This window comes from Odocoileus virginianus, chromosome 32, assembly GCF_023699985.2.
Source record: "Odocoileus virginianus isolate 20LAN1187 ecotype Illinois chromosome 32, Ovbor_1.2, whole genome shotgun sequence".
NCBI classification, from domain to species: Eukaryota; Metazoa; Chordata; class Mammalia; order Artiodactyla; family Cervidae; genus Odocoileus; species Odocoileus virginianus.
This window is the reverse complement of record NC_069705.1, coordinates 2,606,196-2,624,413: the sequence shown is the minus strand read 5'-3', so window position 1 is coordinate 2,624,413 and position 18,218 is coordinate 2,606,196. Positions and strand designations below refer to the sequence as shown.

The 18,218-nt window shown below is 42.0% G+C and overlaps 2 protein-coding genes across 5 annotated transcripts in view; both read left to right on the top strand.

The window, feature by feature from the left end:
* Positions 1-2,530, top strand: part of RNF170 (ring finger protein 170) — a 31,277-nt gene extending 28,747 nt beyond the window's left edge. For both annotated transcript variants that reach the window (XM_070459762.1, XM_070459763.1), the window contains exon 7: positions 1,805-2,530. In XM_070459762.1, coding sequence (XP_070315863.1) covers positions 1,805-2,074 — 270 coding nt within the window. In that variant the 3' untranslated portion in view covers positions 2,075-2,530. The remainder of the gene's footprint in view (positions 1-1,804) is intronic.
* Positions 2,531-7,378: 4,848 nt separating this feature from the next.
* On the top strand, positions 7,379-17,121 carry THAP1 (THAP domain containing 1). Of its 3 annotated transcripts, none has more exons than XM_020888325.2 (3): positions 7,379-9,121; positions 13,244-13,439; positions 14,170-17,121. In XM_020888325.2, the coding sequence occupies exons 1-3, from the start codon at positions 9,051-9,053 to the stop codon at positions 14,542-14,544; spliced, it is 642 nt and encodes a 213-aa protein (XP_020743984.1). In that variant the 5' UTR covers positions 7,379-9,050; the 3' UTR covers positions 14,545-17,121. The 3 variants fall into 3 exon arrangements, with proteins under 3 accessions (XP_020743984.1, XP_070315865.1, XP_020743985.2); XM_070459764.1 differs by lacking the exon at positions 7,379-9,121 and adding an exon at positions 9,747-10,080; XM_020888326.2 differs by lacking the exon at positions 7,379-9,121 and adding an exon at positions 12,023-12,145.
* Positions 17,122-18,218: the final 1,097 nt, after the last annotated feature.

Below are 18,218 nucleotides of genomic sequence, written 5' to 3'. Positions count from 1 at the left end.
GTGTTTCAAATTCAGGAACTGCCACTGAGGTTAAAAAAATTCATTTAAAGGTATTCATCGATATTTTTAAGTGTGAAGCATACCATCGCTCAATTATTTTCTGTGTGTCAGATATATACTCAATGAGTAACAAAGCTTGGTGTGTGATGAAATTACAATTTAATAAAGACATTTAGCTCTTAGTTTGGTATTCTACCTCAGAGTTGGAGTCATACTGTGATTAATATACAAATATTTCTTGATGGCCCATTTCATATTTTCTTGTCTAATCACTACAGATTTTGTGTAAATGATATGGTATGAGAACTGAACAAAATAGCTCTGGTAACGGACAGAGACGTATTCAAAGGATGTATCAGCTGGTTATTAGAATATTTGAAATAATTTACCATAGACCTTGTGAAAGCTGTATAGTTGTTTTGCTTTAAATATTAGTTTCTTCCACTAATTGACATAGGAAGTGACATATGTCAACAGAAAATTGACATAGGAAGTGATTCTAAAAGGACCATTCTTGTTCTTTTGGGACCAGTTTTCCAAAAGGAGTTATAAGATTTTCTTTATCTAGTGGGGTTTTTAAAACTGTTCTCTCATCTCTTGCTCAGTTCTCCCCATTTTCATCTCCATTTCCCTCTCAATTTAGACGGCACTTGTTAGACAAATAAAATACAGACTGTTGGGTCTATGATTTTATACAGATGGTTAGCAGTAGGTGGACTCTGGGCAGTGGAATGACCACAGGAAATGACGTGCTTCCCCTGGCCAGTTTCTCTTGCATCTCCCAGCCCCTCAGAAATGAGACCTCAAGGACGTGACTGAAGAGTGCTGCATTACCACACAGGACCTTACGGTCACAGTCAGCCAGAAGCTGCACGGAGCAAGTGACACGTCTGCAGTCAGACAGTCAGCTGACTTGCTCAAGGTCATACAAATAGGCACGGGTTCTTTTCTTTTTTGAACAACTGTATTTGCATGTGATTTACATGCCATAAAGTATACCTGTTTCAATTGTATAATTCAGTGGTTTTCAGTTATATTTACATAGTAAATATAATCTAATTATTAGTCTGTATATATTCAGAAAAATAATCACTTCCAGAAAGGGTAAGGCCTGGCATTCCAAAAATCATTGTGGCAATTAGTAATTCACTTAAACTCAAGTTCAACAGAATAAACATAAGGAAATCAGTTTCACTGATACTCTTAGATGGTCAAAGCCATCCAAGTTGATGTGTCTGTGTATTTATATAATATATATATGTTCTATATATATTGTCTGGCAATTTATAAAGGTCTTTCATAACAATATCTTTTCTAGTTCTTAATATTCCTTGTGGCGTATACCCAGTTAGATGCTGACTTATCTCAAGTAGGTTAAACCACTTTCCCCAAGGTCAGCTGGCTAATAACGGATTGACTTTGAATTCAAACCCAGATCTGTCCAACCTTAAAGTTCAGACTTGAGCTCAAGCCTCAGCTTAAAACTACACACAGGTTCTTCATTGGTTTACTTTACTAGCTCAAAGTAGAGAGAACTTGATTTTGTATTATTAATACTATATCCTGTATTTTAAGTTTGTTGACACTTTAGTTGCTTTTCAGTTATCTGTAATAAGACCTGTTTTATAAAAACCTAGTAATCAGAGAACTATTTTTTAAATAAAATAAGTAGAAAATACGGTGTTCTGTCAGTATGTGAAACTCCTTCATTTATGTTAATAACTGCATGTATTAAGAAAATTGTATTATTTTGAAGTCTGACACGTTCGATACCAAATCATAATATTTGTTCTTCTTCTGCCAGATTATGGAAAGAATTATGGACCTCCCCACTTTACTGAGGCATGCATTCAGAGAGATGTTTTCAGTCGGGGGCCTTTTCTGGATGTTCCGTATCAGGATAATACTTTGTTTGATGGGAGCGTTTTTCTATCTTATATCACCTCTAGATTTTGTACCTGAAGCCTTGTTTGGAATTCTCGGCTTTCTCGATGATTTCTTTGTCATCTTTTTGTTGCTCATCTACATCTCTATTATGTATCGAGAAGTAATAACACAGAGACTAAACAGATGAAAAAACATGAGTTTACTAGAACATCTGAGCTGATGTGTGACATCAGACAAAAGGACCATGGCAATGTGAAGTATCTGAATATTATCTAATGAGCTTAAAACCACTTTATGACAAACATTTGATTATCATCTGGCAAATACCTAGCAATATATGACTGGGATTTTTACATGTTGCAGATCCTAATATTAAGGTTAGAATTAGAATGATTTACAACTGTATCTTGATTCTGTGTTGTCTATAAACTCTGTGGAAAAATATGGAATTACATAAAATGGGATGCTTCCTTTTCTTCTATCTTCTCTCCCCCCCAAATTACTCAGATTAATTGAATGTTTAGTGAGATATTGTCAGATGTAAAGTTTATCAGATTCATCCTTCTCAGTGAGTACCTACATGATAATATACTGCTATGAGCCTCACCTAAATATGTTTATTACAATAAAATATTGTACAATATTGGGGAAAAGTCAGTGTTTCTTTGCATACTGGCTAACTTTTGTGCATTTGAAGCAGTTCTGCTTTTCCACTCCAATATAATTCTTTGTCGTCAGCTGAAAGTGAAAGAAGAAACTTGAACTTTGTTAATTTGGTTTCATGATCTTGGTTTACAGAACACTTAACAGAAGAATTAACAAACTGTAAGACATTTGTCTCCAGTCAGCACACTTGATATTCTGTTACGGCATTTCTGTAAGAGTTTGGTCCTTTTATAGGAATAGCATGTAAAAGTTTCAGTATCTTCAAAAGGGAATTTTTTTTCCAGGAACCTGGGTGATCCTGCAGACTCAGGGCAGCTCAGCCCTCCTCAGGAAAGCGGCGCTCATGACTGTGAGCACCAAAGCCCTTGGGAGGTTACTCTTCCCTGCTTTGTGTTCGTTGCTCGGTCGTGACCCCGTGGACTGCAGTCCAACAGGCTCCTCTGTCCACGGGACTCTCTAGGCAAGAACACTGCAGTCGGTAGCCATTCCCTTCTCCAGAGGATCTTCCCAGCCTAAAGATCAAACCTGGGTCTCTTGAGTTGCAGATGATTCTTTACCATCTGAGCCACTAGGAATACTTATCGGAAGGTACCAGGAGCACGGTTTAAATCTGACAGAGAAATTAACAATGGGCTGTAGCCACAGGTGGACAGATTTGGTTAATTTTCTCTTGTCAGAAAACTGTTGTCATACTGTCCTTAGACGGCAGGACATCGCCCAGATTCATCAGGCCTTGTGCAGAAGGAGAGGAGTACGGAAGTTATCTTGGTGTTTGGATGACTGCAGTGTTAAGTACCTAAGCTCCCCTCTGCAGTTTGCTGTTTGCGAAGAATCAAAACCACAAGTGTTATGACATCTTAGGCCCCTCGGCTGGCACTGCTCGTGAGTGACCTCGACTGCAGGGTGGTCTCTGATCCCCGGGGCTCGGGCAGTGTCAGCTCTGCCCCCTGCAGTCCCCCGCTGCCCACCTTGTCCACCCCCACATCAGGGGGCCTCGCTGTGGACAGACGGGGAGAAACGTAGATCAGTCACAGTCCTCCAGGTGAGGCCAGACGCTATCAACTGATGAGATGCTGAATGATGGATGATACGTCAGCAACAGTGCCTTGTCATTGGGCCTAAGACCAAGCTGCTGCTTGTCAGAGAGGAAAACAAAATCCTTAAGTACAGCGCATTGTATTTAAAGCAGTTTCTTGCACACTTTTCATTTTACCCTCAAGACAGTTAACGTGAAGAAGGCAGGCAGGGCATTACCTTCCTCTTCACAGATGAAACTCCTGATGTAGATGAAAGGGGTTTTTTTTTGGTCTGAAGCCATGCACAAGTAAGTGACTGAACTGGTATCAGATGCCTAGGATTCCTACATGGGGACAAACTGGGATCCTTTGGAAGATGTTTGGAACATACATAGGAATAGGAAAGGTCTAGAAAGATGACACATCACAGCTACATGAATCCTGATTCTACAGTTGACAGTCTACTTCTCACAGGGTAGCACATTTCATAGGGAAACATTTCAGCGGCACTGACTTGAAAAGCAGTGAGTAGGAGTTTGTTACACCACCATTTACTAGTCTGGAAACGCATTTCCTAACAACTACACATTTGGTGTGGGGCTGCAGCCGTGTCATTTTTGAAAGGATTTAATTTTCTGTGCACGTGTTCTGCTTCAAGTGTGACACAGTACTTTTATTGTAACATCTTGACTTCCTTCTACAACTTTCCTGGTAGAGGTGTATTGTACCAACTTTGTAACATACAACACTGTGTGAAGTCTTACTAAGTTGAAAAGGGAACATGCTGGCATCTCAGAATTCTAGACGTTTATTATGTCACCTTTATTGATCACTGATGATAAATGTAAAGGGGGTCTGAGTATATAAAGCAGGTAGAGTCAATCAGTGTTTTAAACATCATAGTAGTACTTGTGTGATTCAGCGTTACAGCTTACAAATCAAAGCAACAATTTGGATTTTTATAAACAATAATATTGTAACTTTCACAAAAACAGATGGTCCAACCCCACTAGCAGATGTTAACTTGGGCAGCTCTGTGGGGAGCGAAGCTGGTCGGAGGAAACAGTTGTCTTAACTGTCCACCAGAACAGTGGTTCCAGCGACCACCGTTCTCAGCATCTGAAAGAAAGCAACACGAGAAAGGGTTGTGTTGGTCCCCGTGCCCTGCAGATTCCTACCTCACAGAGTTGTCTCAGAGGACTGGCAGTTTGGCTCAAACTTTGTGATTTAAGTTTGTCAAAAAAAAGAAAAAAAAAAAGTTTGTCAAGCAGTTATTCTTTTGAATAAAAGCAACATATGTAACATTTAAAAGTGGCTTTTACTGTCTGGTTTCTTTGATACTGTTTGCCTTAATTTCAGAACTCCTGAAACAGCATTCCATATAAAATGGTTGCAGTGACTTTTTCACCAGTTTGCTTTGATATTTAAAAATTTTTTAAACATAGAAATGTTTTTGAGGAATATTATTTAATCTGGGCAATCTATATTAATTCTAGACAGTTAAGGGTGAAATTGGAATGAGAGTTAAGACTTGTATCGTGATTCCCACCCCATGTGAGTGTGTATCTTATGGAAATTGTTGGTTGATACCTGAAATGAGTGAGGGATATGAAAGGGCACTCAGGTGTTAAGGCCCGAAGAGTCTCCCAAGAGCAGGCGGGCAGGCTTTAGGGGCTGCTGACAGGAAGTGATCCTGTCACAGAGGTAAAGACAGCCGTTGAGCTTTTGTTGTAGCATCAGAACCAGACCACCGTCATGGTGTCAGTATTTGTTCTGAGCATGGAGTTCTTAGCTGCAAGCACATCTGAGACACTGTCAGTCACACTCTGCTTCATCTGCTGCTGCCGGTCTTGTCCCAATCCAGACGGGGCACGAGGGGAGTACACACCTGTCAGACAACCCTGAACTTGTCTCAACGCTGTCCTTTTCCTTCCAGACTATCTCCTATTGAGGGGAATGTAGTATGTGACACAGAAGAGGGCTAAACGCTAAATAAAGATGTTTTAGTTATATCTAACAGTTTAGATTTTACTTAATTTCAAAACTAAATAATGACTTAAAAATATCTAATAATTCAGATCAAAACATTCACTCTGCTAACCAGTCTTACAGAAAACCTGTAATTTATATCTACATGAAAATCTTGTTTCACGAATCCTAGAATGTCAGAGCTATAAGGGACTCTAGAAACTGACGAATTTTTGTGTTTTCTCTGTGAAAACAGGTAGAAACTATGAATAGCTCCCCAGCTACACACAGGTATACTTTTGGTTCATTTTCAGGGGATTCAAAGAGCTGACCATTCATGGGTTCCAAATTAAGAATTCTTCAGTCCTACCACCTCACCCTACAGATGAAAAGAATGAGGCCCAGAGGGAATGAATAGGGGGGTATTTTAATATAAAAACTTTATAGAAAAAGTAGCATACCTGGATAGAAACTAAAATCTAAACTATTACAGATCAGTAAGCTTAAGGCAGGTTTAGGCCTTAGCCTTCTCCAACACTGAAACAAGTGGCTTATTTTTCTTCAGTGTACCCTTCTAGAAAAACTGGGACAAAACTTACCCTTTTCAGCTTAAGGGGTAAATTTTCTGTTTTCCTTAAAAAAAAATGTTCTATTAGTAAATGAATTAGCCTCTTAAGACTTTGAAGAACATCAATTAACAGTATCCTTCAGTTTATCCCTATTTATTCTTTTAGATGGTCCTATAAAGCTATGTATGTATTAACCATTGATATTTATCGAAGGGGTCAAATGAAAAGATCATATGACCATACAAACAGCTTTCTCTTAAAAAAAAAAGGGCAGTTTTGCCTATCTTGTGTGGCCCTTGTTTGCTTAATAAGCTATTTTATTAAAGTCAAACACCAAACGTTAAGTCATTAGGATCAGATGATGCCTTATCATGATGTGAACATACCATTCAACTATCACTTTAGTCAACAGAGGCGTCACCACCATCCTATAATTCCCTTCATGTGCCTGATTTCTTCAACATTACGTTTGTAAGAAGTATCCATGTGGTGGGGCTGCTTTATTTTGCTTGCCATATAGTTTTCCATTTATGACTGTGCCACAACTTACTCAACTATTAATGGACATTTGGGTGGCTTCCATTAACATTTTTAAAAAGCAGACAATCATCTTTGAAAGTATGATGAAGTCTTTGAAAGACTTCCTTGAAGTCATCCCTTGATAAGTAAGGAACAGTTATCCTAGCCTTAGGATGTGTTAAGAAACGGGCAAAGTAAAAAAGAAAAGCTGATGATGGGTTAGAGGTAGTGAAAATTATTTTTCTATTAAGCAAATAAATTGGTTTGCAGACCACAGTGAAAATTTAGCTTGGGGGGTTGTTTTTACAAAGAAAAATACAACACTCAGTTCAGTTCAATAATATATATATTTAAATTACATGCAATTCACTTTACCAGTAAATTTACCATTCTGAAGTAACGAAAACATTAGGATAATATTCAATAAGTAATAAGAGTGCTTATTTCATTTCCAAATTATGGCTAGCTAGAAGACAGATGGAAGAGGGGGGAAAACAGATTTTTGGAGGGAAATTCAACTAAATTAAATGACCAGATCACAAACCTCAAAAGCATGAGCTGGACTGGCTGGGATCGTTCATGCTTCTTTAGTAGCCTGCATTTCAGGCCCTGAGAACTGCTTATTCTTTCACTCCTTATATTCCTCACTCCTACAACTCCACTGACCCAGCTTCCAAAACCACTCCCAGCCCTCCTCTCTGCTGGGACAGCTGTTTTGTTTTTTTTTTTTTTTAAGGCCGTCAGCACCTGTCAAAGGCACTGCCATCATCTCAAGTGCTCCAGCCAGGAACTCAAGCTCGTGTGTGCGCGTGCACAGTCGTGTCTGACTCTGCCACCCCACAGACTGTAACCTACCAGGCTCCTCTGCCTGTGAATTTTCCAGGCAAGAACACTGGGGTGGTTGCCATTTTCTACTCCACCTTGATTCTTCTCTTCCTCCTCGCTTCCATCTAGCAGCAGGCCCTGGTGTTTTTACCTCTTACATACTTATCCGCTGCCACCACCTTGACCAAAGGAACCATTCTCTTCCTTGCCTGTTAACTGGTCTGCTCACTTTCTCTGTCACCCCTTTCTGATACAGTGTCACAATGACCTTTTAAATATGTTTATCATCTCTCTGAGGCCTAAAATGACTCTTGGCTTCCCGCTGCACTACCATCCAGACCAACAACTTACTAGCCTTCCCCTCGCTTCATGCCTTTCTCCCCTGGCTCACTGGGCTCTACCCAGAGCCTCCATTCGGTTCCCAGAAAAGACAGAATTTTACTGCCTGATCGCCTTAGTTAGCACCCACTGCCTGTGCCGGAAATGCTCTCCCCACCGTCATTCCTTACTAGACATTTCCCCATTCTTTGGTTAAATGTTCCCTTCTGAGACATTAGGCAGTGACCCTCTCCTCTACCCTTATTAGCCTTACAGCATTCTAATGTATTCAGAGTCAGGCATCTCGGCACAGTATGATTTTATTTACATTTTTATTGTCTGCCTTCTCACTAGAAAAGCTGCTCTATGAAGATGTGCTAGCCTTGCTCACCGATTGAAAATAAAGAGAGAGCCGAGAGCCATGAGATGACAACAGTTCGCCATCCACACCGACGAAAGAAGCAAGCCGAGGAGGAAAAACGTTCCTCAGACGGATTTTTTCCCAACACAGCACCAGGGGACTGCTAGGATTACTACAGCAGCCAAGCCCTTAGTCTCGGCCTCCCGGGAAGACTGGGCCTGGCGTGTGTGAGGGTGTCCGCTTTTACTGTTGCGCTCTGGCCCCCGAGCTCCTCAGAGCTCCAAATACCTAAAGAGGCAGGTACGGGGATGGAGAGGAGCCCAGCAAGTCCTACAAATCACTCTAACTGTGGCTGCCGTTTTAAAGAGACGAACCCAATTACCGGACCACCTCAGCTTTGCGCCTGTCCTGCTTCAAGTTGGACAGGCGCAACTTGGTTGGTCTCACCTAATTCTCCAACCTCAGCCGCACGGGATACACAAGCCGGAGAAGCATCGCAGTGGTCGGACTGGTCCTGCACTCCCGCCCTCCTCCTCCCAGCTAGTTCCTTCTTCCTTCCGGAAGCTCGGGGCCCCGCCCACTTCCGCAACGCCGGGCCTCAGCCAATGGCCTGCGTCCCAGGGAACGTTACCTCTGACCTCAGGGCTAATCAGAAACAGTAGGACGAACTCCTCGCGAGAGGTGAGGTTGAAGCTGTCTCCGCCATCTTGGAGATGGGAGACGGGCGATGGCTGTGGTCTTTCCGCTAATGCAAACAACAAAACGGGCACATTATTGACTCCCGAGTGAGGCCCTCGTCAGTCTGACTGTTGGCCAAAGCTACAGAAGAAGCGAGGGTGTCAAAGCAGAGCGCGGCGACACTGATAACAGCCTCAACTGCCTGCTGGGGCGGCAGAAGTGAAGTAACTGAGGACCGGAAGGATGGTACAGTCCTGTTCCGCCTACGGCTGCAAGAACCGATACGACAAGGATAAACCCGTTTCTTTTCACAAGTAAGGACCCTGCACACCTCGGGGGGCTGGGCCCTAGTTGGGCCGAGGGGCGCGCGGCCGCGCTCGGGGGGGCGGAGCCAGGCGCGTTTCCGCGCGAGAACTGTGAGAGGGGCGGGGCCGGGCGCGGGCCTGCGCGAGACCCAGTGCGGAGGCCGCGCTCGGGGGGCGGAGCCAGGCGCGTTTCCTTGCGAGACCTGTGAGAGGGGCTGGGGCGTGCGCGAGACCCGGTGCGAAGGGCGCGCTCAGGGGCGGAGCCAGGCGCAGGCCTGCGCGAGACCCAGTGCGGAGGCCGCGCTCGGGGGCGGAGCCTAGCGCATTTCCGCGCGAGACCTTGAGAGGGGCGGGCCCGGGCAGTGGGCGTATCCCCAAGCAGCCTCCTCAGGGCCGGGTTGCGCGTCCCCGGCGCGCGCCCTCGCGGCGGCCCGCTCTCGCGCTCAGGTTCGCGCGCCTCTCCGGGTGGCGGGTTCGAAGCTCGCGGGCGCTGTGTGGAACCCCCGCTGGTTGTGAGGGTTCCATACCCGGGCCGCGGAGACGGCAGGTGGTAGTAACTCTTGGAAGGGAAGTTGAAGCAGAAGCAGAGTCCCGCGTTTCCAACCCTGTTGGTCCGGCGTCGGTGTGGTGAGGACTGACCTGTCGGTGTGTCAGGGAGCATGTCTTGGACTCAGCTTCTGGGACCCCACTGTTAAGGACGGCTGAGCTCCGGAGAAAGCCTCAGGGACTGCCAAGATGCGCAGTGTAGCCTGGGCAGTGACAGTGCGTCTTGAGTGGTGAGGGGAGCCCTCGGGGTCAGGGTGAGCGCGCCCCCCACTCGGCGCTGCTGCTCCCGGACGGTGCTGCGGCCAGAGCCCTAGAAAATAGAAGCCTCTCTGAGAAGAGCCGCACAACGGAATGATAACGATGATCTGTTGTCCGCACGATGCCATTTTCAATCAAATTCAATATTTACAAATTCTATTACTGTAAAAGTGTCTTGCAAAAATTTCCGACTGTAAATCGGTAATAGCTAAAGGAGAACCGGTGGACCGGTGGTAGATTATACAGATTATTTGTAGGTGGTGGTGAAGTTGCTAAGTAGTGTCCCACTCTTTGCGACCCCGTGGACCGTCGCGCGCCAGGCTTCCCTGCCCTTCACTGCCTCCCCAAATTTGCTCAAACTGATGTCCTTCGAGTGGGTGATGCCAATCAACCATCTTATCCGCTGTCACTCCCTCTCCTGTTGCCTGCAATCTTTCCCAGCATCAGGGTCTTTTCCAGTGAGTCAGCTCTTCACATCAGGTGACCAAAGTGTTGGTCAGTTTCAGCACCTTCCAATGAATATTGAGGGTTGATTTCCTTTACGATTGACTGGTTTGATCTCCTTGTCCAAGGGACTCTCAGGAGTCTTCTCCAGCACCACAGTTAAAAAGCATCAATTCTTTAGCGATCATCCTTCTTAATGGTCCAACTCTCACATCCATACATGACTGCTAGAAAAACCGTAGGTTTGACTAGACGGACCTTTGTCGGCAAAGGGATGGACATGGTTTTTTATATGCTGTCTAGGTTTGTCATAGCTTTTCTTCCAGGGAGCAAGCATCTTTTATTTTATTTATTTTTTTGCACCTTTTAATTTCATGGCTGCAGTCACCATCCACAGTGATTTTGGAGCCCAAGAAAATAACATCTGCCATGATTTCCTTTTTTTTTTTCCTCATCTATTTGCCATGAAGTGATGGGACCAGATGCTGTGATCTTAGTTTTTGAACGCTGAGTTTTAAATTGGCATTTTCACTCTCCTCTTTCACATTCCTCAAAAGCCTCTTTAGGTTCTCTTTGCTTTCTGCCATTAGGGTGGTATTATCTGCATATCTGAGGTTGATATTTCTCCTGGCAATCTTGATTGCAGCTTGTGGTTCATCCAGCCTGACATTTCGCATGCGTATTCTGTGAATAAGTCAAATAAGCAGGGTGACAGTGTAACTCCTTTTCCTGTTTTGAACCAGTCAATTGTTCCATGTCCAGCTCTAACTGTTGCTTCTTGACCTGTATACAGGTTTCTCTGGTGGCAGGAAAATCTGGTGGTCTGGTATTCCCATCTCTTTGAAAATTTTCCACAGTTTGTTGTGATCCACACATTTATAGGTAAATAATTACAAAAAGCAAAATCTTAAATTTTGGGGGAGTGAGGGCCTTCCATGTTTAGCAGGGAATGTGGGTGCATTTTTATACGTTCAATATGAGAAACAAAAATCAGAGTTTGTAGGGTGTAGAGAGGTCTCCAGAATGTTAATTTTTTTTCCTTTTCCAAGAAGCAGATAGAACACTTAACGCTTCCTAATGTTGCCTCTTGATTTATTAGAATTTCAGAAAGCTGTTGGGTGGAGCTCCAGGACTTCCAAAGTGAAGGAACAGGTCTGGAGATGGTGACATGATCACAGGCTTTCAGCTCCTCCCTCCCCATTTCTAATGAGGTGGCTGAGGGAATCCAGACATAAAGAAGACCCTTCATTGGCACTGGTTAAGGGTGACATTCACACATTTCAGAAATACTGAGTTTCTGCTTGCGGTTAAATAATTGATTTGACCGAAAGAAGGGCTAATCTGCATCTCATCCCTTATCTCAAAGAACAGTTTCGGGAAGGATCTTGACCTCAGAAATAAGCTGTATTGTAATCCTTGGTCAGGAGGCCCAGGGTGTTGAGTTTACCAGTGGTTGCTGCTGTGTCTACTTCTAGAGGCACTTCCAGCAGGAACCTTCTAGGAGTCCTTCTTTTCTCAGCTTCTCCATGGTGGCAGTGGGAACAGATGTTCTGGCAAAGAGAAGGGACTACCCTGAAGATAGATTGACGACCGCAGCGGAGTCAGGCTCGAGCGTGTATCACTTGGAGGAGAAGCTGTGGGACAGTCGAATCACCCATCTTTGCCTTTGTTTCAATCCCCTCACTCCCTGAATCTTTTACCTGGAAAAACAGAATCAAGATAAGTTTCAAATCTTCGAATCTCCCTTTATCTGGGCCTAATGGGTGTATTTCAGTCGATGAAGAGGTAAATTAAAATGAATACTTTATTTCCTTATCATTATGATTTGACTATAATTTGATTCATATTTGTCAAGATGATTCTCAAGAGAGCAAAAAGCTTCTTTGTCTCAGTACGTAGTTATAAACGTGCAATTTTGTTTTACAGTACATAGAGGATCACTGGTAAAAAACAATAATTAATACAAATTCACTCTCTAGCCTGTGTATTTTACCCGAAATTTTAATGTCTTCAGTATAAAAAGTTAAGCCTTAAAAACTGAGATAGCTGGATGGTAGAGCTATATGGTTTACCCTTGTATATTAGATGTGTTTGTTTGTGAAGGTTATACTGCAAAGGAGGGAAAAATATCAAATGGGCCCTTGAACCTACCCTCCCATCACCTGCTCTGCCAGCTGCATGCGTCTGACCACGTGGCTGCCTTTTAATGTGTATGTTTTTTGCATAATGTAAATCCTAATGAGCCTGGCCTGTTTAGATTATATACATCGTTATATCTGACATTCTTATGTCTGTGATCAATAAGATTCCTATAAGAAATGCTGCTTTAAAAAAAATGTACTATGCTAGGAGGGGTGACTTATTTTTCACACTAGTGATGGTCACTTTTAAAACAAGCCCATTTTAAAAAAGCGTACTTTATCCAGATATACTTGATTTACAACGTTCTCTTGGTTTCTGCTGTATACCAAAGTGTTTCAGTTATACAGAGGTATGCATTTTTTTTTTATGTTCTTTTTCATTTGGGCTTATCTCAGGATTTTGACTGTAGTTCACTGTGCTACACAGTAGGACCTTGTTGTTTATCCATTCTCTATATGTAACCCCAAACTCTCAATCCCACTCTTCCCCACTCCCCTCCCCCTTGGCAACCTCAGCTCTGTTCTCTATGTCCAAACAAGTACATCTTTAGCAACTAGGGTAATAAGGCTACAACTGACAAACTGTCAATAAAGGATTAGTGGGAGCAGGTGCATTAATCACACTCCCATGGTGTGTGAACACCGGTGATTGTCAGCTAATTCTTTTCTAAGCAAGGAAAGCCTGGGTGTGCTTTTTTGTTTCTGAGTAAGGCTAGAAAACGGACTCATTTCGTCTTCTTAGGTTTCCTCTTACTCGACCCAGTCTCTGTAAGAAATGGGAGGCAGCCGTCAGAAGGAAAAACTTTAAGCCCACGAAGTACAGCAGTATCTGCTCGGAGCACTTCACCCCGGACTGCTTTAAGCGGGAGTGCAACAACAAGCTGCTGAAAGAGGATGCTGTCCCCACGATATTTCTGTGCACCGAGCCGCACGACAAGGTGAGGGGCGTGTAAAATACTGGGTGGGTCTCTTCATAGGCTCAGTGTGTTCACCGGGAAATTTGGAAAATCCACAGTAGTGTTAAGAATATAAATTTACCTGGAACCCCTCTCTTGTAAATGACCACTGTTCACAGTAGAATACTTTTAAAAATACAGAGTGTTTAGTAAAGTAAATATTCTCACACTAAGACACTGAGCCTGGTTTTTAACTTACTTTAAGATCAGTCTGTGTTCCTGCTTGTGTAGGCCACCAGGCTTCTCTGTCCATGGGATCTGCAGCTGAGTGCTGGAATGGGTTGCCATTTCCTTCCTCAGGGCATCTTCCTGACCCAGGGATTGAACCCATGTCTCTTACATCTCCTGCGTAGGCAAGCAGATTCTTTACCACTAGCGCCACCTGGGAAGCCCCACGTTCCTGCTTATATGTTGATAAGTTTTTATTTTTCTTTATCAATGATAGTTAAGTTTCAGGGTATTTTTCCCCTCAGTTTTCAGTGCTTAGTGTTTAATTAAATCTGATTAATCACTCTGCCTTTCTTGCATCCCATTTCTACTTCAGGTAAAAAAGGAAAATTAAAACTATTTTTTCATTTTAGACTATTTCTATGCCAAGGAGGCAGAACTAAGTCTAATAGTCTTATATTGCACAGGTGCAGAATTTAGTCTGTTCCTTTAATCTGTTACTTTTCATAATGAAGCTCAAACATGCTCTGCGTCTTTGTTCCAGAAAGAAGATCTCCTGGAGCCGCAGGAACAGCCCCCGCCGCCTCCTTTAACGCCCCCCATTTCCCAGGTTGATGCGGCGATCGGGTTGCTCATGCCTCCTCTTCAGACCCCCGATAACCTCTCTGTGTTCTGTGACCACAACTACACCGTGGAGGACACCATGCACCAGCGGAAGAGGATCCACCAGCTGGAGCAGCAAGTGGAGAAGCTCCGGAAGAAGCTGAAGACTGCCCAGCAGCGGTGCCGCAGACAGGAGAGGCAGCTGGAGAAGTTGAAGGAGGTGGTGCACTTCCAGAAGGAGAAAGACGACGTCTCCGAGAGGGGCTACGTGATTCTCCCCAATGACTACTTCGAGATAGTCGAAGTCCCAGCATGAAAAAGTGAAGTTTGTATTCGTTTTTCATGGGGCAATACCACCTACCCTCGTCTACCCTAGAGAGGAATTTCATTTGAAAAGAGATTACACTTGATAACTTGTACAAAAGCAATTCAGAATATTTTTTTAAAAGAATAAATTAGATATATACTGTAAAACTGTAAATTTTTTGTTTGTAATTTCAGGGTTTTTACATTTTAGCAAAATATTTTAAAAGTGATAAACTAACCTCAGAGCTTCAGTGTAGTTGGTTTCAAGATTGGGGATTTTTGTTTTTTAATTCGAGTATTTATAGACATGTTTTGAAGATAAAAAGTAAAGAGAATGAGCACAGTGCAGTAAGGATGATTTAAGTTTCAAGTTAAAAAAATTTGATGCAGTTTATTGAGAGAACTTAGTCACATTTTAAATCAGAAGCGTAGGACATAACATCTCAGAATATATATATATATTTACACATTCTTATTTGTAAAGTCAACAGATTCATTTATCTGAATCCCTATCAGAGTTAACTTGGCGAGTTGTGCCATTCCATACCTAATCATAATGGTTAAATGATGTTAAAGAAGGGATTTTTTTAAAGAGTGGGGCCCTTCCTTTCTCCCCGCCCCCATCCAGCATTGTAGAATTCCAAGTGTGTCTCCAGTGGGAGGCACACTCTCCAGCAAGCAGACTGCGCATTGTTACCAGGGAGATGAGCAGAGACCACTGGGGCTGGCCCAGGGCTTGCCTTTCCTCTCACTGCTCTGAGATCAGGGGCGTCCCGTCCCCACTGTAGGTGTGTGTGCACCCAGGTCTCTGCCAGCTCTGTCGTGTAGGTAGAGCGTGACTCGTTGCATAAGGTGGAAATCTTGCTCTTGACGAGTTGATTGGTCAAGGCTTCACACAAAAGACAATTTCTTCACTTTTACCGCAAGTGAGAAATCACATCCTATTTACCTAAATGAGTGATTTGAATCCAAAAGAATCCTAATAGGTAATGCTTATTTTACTCAGAATTGAGACTCAAATGCTGCAGTTTTTGTTCAGACTGTGAGTTGTGCTCTTAACTTTGTGAGAAATTTTACATAGATTTGAAATGAAAACAGTTCTGAGTAAACAAGCACTGCTGTAGGAATTACCTATTAGATTTAGAATAACTGTTCCAACTATAATTATTTTGTATTTCAGAGTGCTGCACAGACCTTTGAAGGCAGTATTAAAGATTGGCAGTCATCAGTCCAGGAGTGTCTTTTGTAGACCTGATTCTCAGTGTAGTTCACTGCCATCCTGCCAGTGCTTTGATTCATGGAGATTTGATTTTTTTTTTTTTTTTATGAACCAGTATTTCAAAAGTAGAAAATTATGACTACTTGAAATTTTATCATCTGATAACACTTAGAACTAACTCTAAGGAATCAGAGGACTTTTTCTAGTTATTCATGGGTCTCATCACTGGTTTTAGAAGCTACAAAATCTCTTAAGTAGTGTGTTTTTACATTTCATCTCTCTAGCAATTCCTGGAGGATATGTGGATAAATATTTTACAAAGTATATATGTGAAACTGAACTGTCATGAACGTAAAAAGAAATCTGTGTTTGTGTGTGTGTGTGTGTCCCCATGTCATCAGAACCAGGAATCCAATATTAATTGTATAAGTGATCATCATCATCAGTTAGCATCTTAGCATTATGAATTAAACTGAAGCTACTTTTTTTCATGGGACAGACATCCCTAATTGGAGAGAACTGAGCAACAGCATGTGTACCAACTATTTGCATTTAGATCACTTACTATGTTTAACGTACAGAATTTGAAGTACAGGTGCTTATTTCTGAATTTGAAATGTAACGTTTGTTAAAATGTTTTAAAAACTCATTTTGTCTGTTGTAGTGTTTATGACATTGCCAAGAGAAGGAGAACATTCAGGCTAAAACATGTCCTGTCCAATCACAGTGAAACGCGGTCTGAAACAGCTGGGCAAGGTCTCCGTCTGGAATGAGTCGGGAGGAGACCCCTGTGAATTTCATCATAGTATGAAAGATGACATTTACTTTAAGCACAGATAGTAACATCCTGAAGGTTCCCTCTGTGAATGATATAATCTGGCAGTAATAGGAGAAATAACTTCTTCCTGATTAGAGCTGCTAGGAAAACTGTAGAATGTTAGAGTTAGAAGGGAGCTAGAAGTGACTGACCACTTGCGTCACCTCCAAACCCTGCGGAATCCCCTTGTGAAATATCCCTGACAACTGGTCATCTGTTCTCTGTGTACCGTTGATATGTAAGCAGTGCTGTTTAGATGCTCTGAAATGAGTTTCTGGAATAGAGTAGCATTTGTTGCCACTTTTAAAAAATACTTGTTTTTAATGCAACTATAAACTTCACTTTGAACTACTGCATAGTTTGAACTATCAAATTCCAAATTAAAGAAGTTTTAAAATTTTGTAAAATAATTTAAATGTTTATTGTGTGCCTGCTACATGTACTAAAAATAATTCTGTCATTGCAGTTAAGAAACAGTGGTGTCTAAAGTTAACTAGCAAAACTTTTTACTTGGAAACCTAAATACATGAGATTTTCTCTTTTAACTATAATTTGTGTAATCCCTTTCTTAGAAGGTGTAGCCATGATGGTGAAGGCAGATGAAAGTTCCACTTGACACGGGTTTTTTTTAAAGATCAAAGTCCTATTTTCTGATCTTTAGTTATTTAAAAAATTGTGTACACACACATACCCCAAACCTATGGCTTTTATAAAGTCAGTCTTGACCCTTATTATTTAAAAGTCCACTTGATCTATAGAAGGAAAGCTTGCAGTTGTGTTCCACACTCTTAAAAGGCCAACCGTGAATAGTGTTTAAAGGAGAAAGAACAGTTTTGCCTGTTTGGTTGTTACTCTTCTGGTATTGGGGACTATGTGAATCTGATACCAATGAATGAAGAGCATTGCTCTTGATATGGTAACCAGGGTTTCTGGACATTATTTTTTCTATGATTGTGTATTAAAATATCAATACAGTCCTTGATGTGAAAGAAAAATATCAAAGCAAACTGATCTGCACACAAGCAAAAAAAAAATTGTTAAGTTTGTCCTTAAAATGACAATAATTTGCTTGAAGTAATATTCTCTTTCAATTCCATGTCTTTATATTTTTTTTTTTTTTACCTTGGACGTGGCTTTGTTCTACTGAGTTTTTTCCTGAAAAAAATTTTTTTAAACTCTCAGAATCTTCAAAATTTTTATTCATTACCAAATTCAGAGCAGTTTAAGATTATCATAATTTCATTTTTTTAATGTCACATGGGATAGGAATAAATTTTGATTTTAAACTATTTTTGGTGAGAGAAGCTACAGTATTAACGACAAGTAGGAAATGATTTTTGGAATGACTCCGTAAGGAGCTCTGACCTCCCCACCATAACTACCGTAAATGGAGGCAAATAACCATTTAAAGTCTGCATGTTGTCCTCAGGGCATACAACACATGAACCTTCAGGAACATCTGAATCTCATAAGAAAGTCAAGACTGGCATTTATGTCTCCTCCTAACCTGTTCCCAATCGTGGCCTATGGTATGTGTCTCCCAGGGAGGGGAGGCTGCCAGTATTTCTTAGGACCCTATAGTGTATCAAAGGCTAAATAAACTCCAGGTAAGTACAGCCAAGAGGTCAGGACTCCCCTCCTCCACTCA